Below are 7,521 nucleotides of genomic sequence, written 5' to 3' on the forward strand. Positions count from 1 at the left end.
AGGATCTCTGCAGTGTGATGGAAGGACGTGAGGAGTCTAGGGACCTGGGTTCTAGACCAGCTCTGTTGCTGACTAATTGTGTGATCCAACACCAGTCGTTTTCCTTCCCGGGCCTGTTTTTCATTATCCATAAATAAGGAAGTTGACTTTCTTTAAGTCTAGTCAGTCTTTTATTCAGTCTTTACAAGTAGTCATTGAGGACCTCCTGGGTCTGTGCCAGGTCTCATGCATAGCCTTAAATCTTACCGTTTAACCTCTTTACTGAAGCTTCATGTGGTCAGCATTTATTTCTCTACCTGTTCTCAGTCCCACTGTAGGTTCTGCTGTTACTTGTTACTTTCAGCAGAGTGATTCCATTTTGGGGCTTGGTCACTTCTCGTTCCAGGTGCCGGGTGGGCGAGAACTGGTGGTATCGAGGTGAGCACTGTGAGGAGTTTGTGTCCGAGCCCTTGGTGATAGGCATCACCATCGCCTCCATGGTTGGACTTGTCCTCATTTCTTCTGCTTTCGTCTTCTTCCTCATCAGGACTCTTCAAGCTCGATATGTTAGGAGAGAAAGAGAGAGACCCTTCAGGTAAGTACGGAAAATTGCTCTCTGATAGACTAAAATATTCCTTTTATTCATTCATTTTGTACTTCCTGTGTGCCAAATACTGGAAAGGATCAGCATGGAGGGGAGAGGGCTATAAAGTTGAATAAAGACAGGGTCCCTGTCCTCAAATTGTGTCAGATTGGAAACAAACATAAGCAACAGTTTGAACACGCTGCTAGGGTGCCTAGATGAAGAATGAATTTGTTTTGCCTAGGGGAGGACATCTTAGAAGTTTTAATGATGGCTATGGTATTTAGCTGGACCAAAGAGTAGATGTTTGCTGCAGGGGGTGGGTGGGAGACGTTCTAGCTAGTTGCATGAACATTAGCACAGTCGGGGAGGCACGCATGAATCTCACTGCACACTGAAGGTCACGGTGGGGGAGGGGTTGGAAGGGTGATAGAGATGAGGGGAGGCCCTATGTGAGGACCAGATCTGTTAGTTCCTTCCCCTTTGGCTCATTCCAGTGGTAATTAGCCAGACTTTAAATCTAGATAAGAATCTGACAAGAAATGGAATCTGGTTCTCTTTTTAGTTGAGCATAGCTTCATTAACAAAGGAAATAAAACTGGTTCTACTTGCTAGACTAAGCGATCCAAGGACCTTTTGAGTTGTAATATGATCACAATCCCGGGCTGTACTTTGTTTCTGTGCTTCCAGGTCTGCTTCGGGTCTAGGTTACCTCCCCTCATCCTCTGGCTTAGGCCCAGGAGACACCTCTCCTAGGTTCCTAGAGCACCCAGGACATAATTCCATATTGTTCTTATACTTTGTATTGGGTCTGACTTTGCATTAGACCGCAGTCTCATTCTGGAGAGATTCCAACAATTCTTTGTACCATCAGCATCTAGAATGTTCCTAGGCATATAATCAATGCTCAGCACATATTTGTAGACCTGAAATGAATTTAACTGAAGCCCATTCTCCCCTGTATTTCTATTTCTAGTAGATTCTTTGTGTGGTTTATCTACCCTGGGAATAATGGAGCTGTATTCATTTAATGAAATACTGTTGGCAGACACATTTCCCCATCAGCATTTATTGGGTGCCAGGCACTGTGGGGCAAATAAAGATGAAGGAGACTTGGAACAGTTCCACAGGCACTTACCAGATAGTTGAGGAGATAATAATGATAACACGTGGTAAATAATTTTTGAGATTGATCTGGATATTTTTCACAGTCACCTCTCCTCGTCCCCCATTGGTATCCAGTTAGCCTCCTTTTCTTCCTCAACAGAAATCTTGCTCCAGGTTAATAGTCTTCCAAGTAGTTGAGCATCCAACGAAGAACCTGATTCAATCATACTTTTCTTTTTGTGGCTCCAGCAGGCAGCCTGACAGCCTCTCGTCTGTGGAAAGAGCTGTAAAGCACAACCCCGTGTTTGAAAGTCACGGGGCTGATCTCGAGCAGTACGAAGGACCCTACCCTCAGCGGCCCTTCTACAGCTCCACAGGCAGAGAGATGATTGCTGGTCTGAGCAGGGAAGAAATCAGACAAATGTATGAGAACAGTGAGCTTTCCAGAGAGGTAGGAAACTTGGTTTTTCTGTTGCTGCTCTTCTGGGTGTGTGTGTGTATGTGTGTGTGTGTGTGTGTGTGTACAGTAGGTTGCAAGAAAGGTTGAAAATTATTTCATGATTAGTTTTTTACCTCATGCTATCTCCCAGTCGATGTGATATGTAGAGGGTATACAATTCTGCGCTGTCCTTATTTCCCACCCAGTGGGTCCTTTATCATTAATAGCAAATGCTCTCTCCCTCCACCCCCCCTCCTTAGAAATATATGTCTGGGTTATTCAGAGCAGTTCATGTAGTAGCCACACCTTCCATTTTTCTGAAAAGGCCATTGTTTTCTATAGCTCTCCCCTGGATAGTTCAGAAAGCCACAATCTCTTATAAAAATTAGACCTCTTTTTTAAAAAGCTGTTAAAGTTTTTCTAATGCAATGTAGAAAAACTTTCTTTTCCTTTTCTTTCTTCTTCTTTTTTTTTTTAAAGGAAATTCAAGAAAGAATGAGAATTTTGGAACTGTATGCCAGGGATCCTGAGTTTGCAGCTTTTGTGAGAGAACATCAAATGTAAGCGTTAAGTTTGCCTTAGAGTTAGTGCCACAAGCATGAATACTTAATTCCTGTCCCTGTGACATGGGTTTTGTTGGTAACCAATGTTTGTTGAGTTCTTTTCAATTAATACACATCCACACAGATTACCTCATTTATTCCTCCTAATGCCTTTATAAGTTGAATGTTTCTTATTTAAGTTTTATGAATGAGGAAAGGAAACCTCAAAAAGATGGAGGGACTTACTCAAGATCATGATGACAGCAAATGCCGGAGAAGATTGAAAACAAAAGACACTATGTTCTGGCCTAGAGCTCCCTGGCTCTGTCATATTTTCTTATTAATATAGATGTCACCCATTTGAATAGCTGTAAATCCTCACATATTTTAACATATACTTCCTTTTCCATCTCTGTAGATACTTTAAAGTATGCTTTGAATGAGACAAATCTCATTAAAGTGTGTCCCTTGCTTTTATTAAGTTCATCTTTTCTTTTTTTAAAAAAAAAATTGGGGGGGGCTATAGTTGTTTTACAATGTTGTGTTAGTTTCTACTGTACAGCGAAGTGAAGTAGAGTTCCCTGTGCTATACAGCAGGTTCATTTTACTTTTCAATCTACCTTTTTCCATTACTTTTTTTAGCATGCATTTTGGGCAAGTGTCTGTAGTTTTTTTCCCCTTGTTCCTCAGGATCCATAACCAGACTTAGGTTACAAAAATACAATAATCTTGTAAAGAGAACATTTATAGATGTTACTTGAGTGTAGTGGGTGGGATTATAATTTGGCTTTGATATTTGGTCCTACAGCTGCCCTCACAAAGGTGCTTCCTCATGGATGGGTCTCACCCAGGCCAGGTGATGGCACCAGGTTTTTAAAAGAGAAAAACCAGAGCAATTCATGCCTGCTTATAGCAGAAATTGATAAAGGGTCAGGATAACACATGTGGTTCTGATTGGAACCTCTGCCCCTTTGTTCCAAATCCCCTTTTTCTGATAGACAGCCCCTCATGCATGGTTCCTCTGATAGGAAGGGACAAATTGACATCAAAGGAAACTAAAGAAGACGCTTTTCTAATTCCATTTGCATGGTAGAGACTCCTTTAAACATCTGACTTATTAGCCCATGGGAGTTGCTGCCAACCTTGCTTGAATGCTATCAGAGCAATATTACTGGGACTCTGCCTTTTAGACCAGGATACCTGCTTATCTCGGCATCTCTAGCCAGCAGATGGCCTATGGCTCCACTTCCGTGGTATCCAATAGAAAGAACGTGACTGATGTTTTTTATCTTTCCTAAGCCCCTCAGAGCCATCTGCGTTCCATGAATTACAAATGCATCTCATCTAGGCTAAGAAATCCAAAGAAAGGATCCAGGAGAGCCTAATTAGGGACAGACAGATGGACTACATGTTTCACTTTCTTCTGGTAAACTGTTTGGCATTAAAATTATTTAAAAATTCATGTAACAAAGAAGATTTAAACAAGAAGATCCAGTGAAACAAAAGAATGTTCACACAGACACTATAAGGGGGTTGTTCACAGTGGGAAGATGGCATTGAAAAAATGTTAGGTACATAATCCATACAACATTTTCAGTTTTCACATAGTCCGGAGTTTTCATCTACCAGTAGCTCAAGAAAATATTAATGGGGAACATATGTTTATGTATGACTGATTCACTTTGTTATAAAGCAGAAACTAACACACCATTATAAAGCAATTATACCCCAATAAAGATGTTAAAAAAAAAAAAAGAAAATATTAATGGGCTTGATTTAGGATTCAGTAAAAGTATTACATAGTCTCTGTAGATTGGATTCTTTTTTTTTAACTTAGCAAAGCACAGGACAGCTTTCCTGCAAAGAAAGAAGGTATTGGTGATTTTAGGACTATAGCTTGATGATATATTACAACAAAAGTGCATTTCAGTACATTCTGGATTTTTTCCAATTAATTCCTCTTTGTTTTTTTCATGGCAGGGAAGAGCTTTAACCAAAACTATTTTGCAACTGATTAGAAGCCTAGAGAAGATGGAGATCACTCATTACCTACGTCATATAATTAACTTGGGTTTGGAACTCTGTTGAAAGAAGCGTTTTCTATCAAAAAAATTAAATTTGGGACACAAATATTTTTTTCTAGTTTAAAATTTTAGAATATAGTAAGAGATGTGATGGTTTTTATACCCACAAAGACCAAAAGCTGTACTTAAAGGGAATCAAAACTGTATGGGGCTTCCCTGGTGGCACAGTGATTAAGAATCCACCGGTCAATGCAGGGGACATGGATTCGAGTCCTGGTCTGGGAAGATCCCACATGCTGCGGAGCAATGAAGCCCGTACACCACAACTACTGAGCCTGCTCTCTAGAACCCGCAAGCCACAACTACTGAGCCCATGTGCCACAACTACTGAAGCCTGTGCGCCTAGAGCCCATGCTCCGCAACAAGAGAAGCCACCGCAATGAGAAGCCCACGCACCACAATGAAGAGTAGCCCCCATTCGCCGCAACTGGAGAAAGCCCACGCACAGCAACAAAGACCCAATGAAGCCAAAAATAAATAAATAAATAAATATGTTTTAAGGGTATTTGTTCACATTTATGTGCCCTAAAGTCCCATTTACTTTACATAATAAAACAAGTGCAGGTTTTACATGATTTTATTCCCACCTCTTCTTTTTTTTTTTCTGCAGTATCTGGTCATTATGGCTTGGCTGCTCCCCTCCCCCTGCCTTTTACCACATAGTAAATTTTAATATAGTTGAACGACGCTGACTTAATATTACTTCTGACAAAAAGATGTAAATTGCATAAATATTCTTTGTAGGCTCTCAAACCATGTTGGCTCAAATACGATACCTGATTTAGTTATTTACTTGCATGCTTGTTTTATAAGTTTGCCTTCTTCCATTTCATGAGTTTTAGGCAGCTGGTATCTTTGTGTCATTTCCATGTTTTCAATAATGGATACTTTGACATCTATTAGCCCGTGAGTTGAATTTTCATTTTGAAATGGGAAAAGAAGGTAACATATTTACTCCATAAGAAAACTGCTGATTTAGGAGAATAAGTTATCTTTATTAAATTGAGATATTTTAGCCAAGAAAAATATGGGTCTTTTTTTTTTCTCTTAAGATGTTTGTAACAATTCCCAGTAGGATGGGTGGGGCCAGCCTTTCAGATTTACAATCCAGCTGCAGTGAGTTATGCATCCTAGCTCATTCTATTCCCAAGTGTGCAATGAATGCAGAAAAATGGTGTGAAGGTCCCAATCCTAAAATCAGTTGCATTGTGTTCCACAGAAGATCCTGGCTAGAGGTGGGAAGGTGGGAGGGTACTAGAAAGTAATTGAAGTAACGAATCTACCTAGAAATTTCCTTGAGTCATGCATTTTGTAAAACCTTATACTGTCCCTATGAGTTAACAAGATACAGGTTAAATCACTCCCCTCGGGGTAATAAGACACAAGTTAGAACACACAATTTGTAGCTACAGCCAGGTTTAAATGATTCCTTACCCTGACTTTTTTTTCTTCACATATATAATTTCTTCTTTAGTGATTAAGGGAATAAATAGGAAAAATGTAACCATGATATCAGAGAATAAAGGTATAATTATTTATGTATTCAGACTGTGTGATGATTCTGAAGTGACCATAATATATGTTCAATGTGGAGTATGGATAATGAAGGATTTTTCTTTTTCATCTTGTTTATAATGACACTGTACATAAAGTATGGGTCAGAGAAGCTCATGTTACTGTACTGTTTGCTTGAAATGCTCTAGTCTTAATACTAGCTAATTAGAAATAAAAATTTAACAGTCTTTATGTATATGAAAGGTTTTTTTTCTCATGTATATAACTGTGCCATTTTCATTATTAATAAACTTCTCTTTCAAGAATTTCCCTACATTCTTTTTGTCAATTAGAATAAAACATTGTAGATTGTAGCAGTAGTTCAGTTGTAATTACCACTCAAAGATACACCTACCCAATGTGAGCATGGTGTGGGAAAGATAATCATTCTTTGATTAACCTTTGTGTAGTGAGGATCTTGGAGAATTGGAGACAAACCCAGAGCCCGATTGTTGCCCCCAATTTTGTTGATAGTTAATAATGCTGAGTTATTATTTGGCCTCGCTTGAACTTTAGTCTTTTAAAGTCTTAGAAACTTTCATTTTTTCCTCATTTGCTTAAGGCAGGGGTGGAAGGAAAGCTGGATGGAGTTGATTAAAGAAAGATTAGGGGTGAGTAGCTAGCACCAGCTGTCTTGTAACAAGAGATGGAATTGGTGTCCTGTCTTAAAAGAGAACAAGAAGACATAAACGTGGTATAACAGCAGTATGATGCAAGTTTGCATGGGAAGGTCAGCTACCACTTACTTAAGCATCAGCATCAGAAAGGTCAGCTACCACTTACTTAAGCATCAGCATCAGAAACCTCAACTTTGTTTTTTTTTTCCCCTATGTTTGCATGTTGTTTTGCTGGCAAGAGGCCGTGAGGAAGTCCTAAATGAGTCTTAGGAAAGAGAAGGATGGTCTTGATTTGACTCTAAAGACTGTATTAAAAAAACACAAAGTTGGAGAAATGTGTCCAATAAATGCCTATTGATAGATTAATTAGTGACCTAATTTTAGAAGAAACAGTGAGTAATAACCCTGTTTTTAATAAGTCTGGTCAGGACAAGCCTGAGTTACTCTTAGGTCATGTGTTCACCACGCTGGTCCACTTTCTAGGTTCTTTGGAATGTATGTCTCTTCTGAGCTAGTCCTTGATGGACTGTGTCCCATGACGTTTAAGTTATCCTCTCACCAAAACACACACATATCTTGTGTTTCACTTTTTTTGTCTGTACAAATGAATCCATGC

At 39.4% G+C, this 7,521-nt stretch overlaps 1 protein-coding gene across 4 annotated transcripts in view; it reads left to right on the plus strand.

Annotated features, from left to right (window-relative positions):
• The window catches only part of IMPG2 (interphotoreceptor matrix proteoglycan 2), a 74,390-nt gene extending 67,668 nt beyond the window's left edge, over window positions 1–6,722 (plus strand). For 2 of the 4 annotated variants that reach the window (XM_079921638.1, XM_079921635.1), the window contains 4 exons: window positions 386–574; window positions 1,919–2,120; window positions 2,589–2,668; window positions 4,631–6,722. In XM_079921638.1, the coding sequence (XP_079777764.1) occupies window positions 386–574; window positions 1,919–2,120; window positions 2,589–2,668; window positions 4,631–4,643 (484 nt within the window). In that variant the 3' untranslated portion in view covers window positions 4,644–6,722. Of the gene's footprint in view, window positions 1–385; window positions 575–1,918; window positions 2,121–2,588; window positions 2,787–4,630 lie in introns of those variants that run through there. The other 2 variants (XM_079921636.1, XM_079921637.1) reach the window with 2 other exon arrangements.
• The last annotated feature ends 799 nt before the right edge of the window (window positions 6,723–7,521 follow it).

Source organism: Stenella coeruleoalba (genome assembly GCF_951394435.1).
Source record: "Stenella coeruleoalba genome assembly, chromosome: 5".
Classification (NCBI taxonomy): Eukaryota; Metazoa; Chordata; class Mammalia; order Artiodactyla; family Delphinidae; genus Stenella; species Stenella coeruleoalba.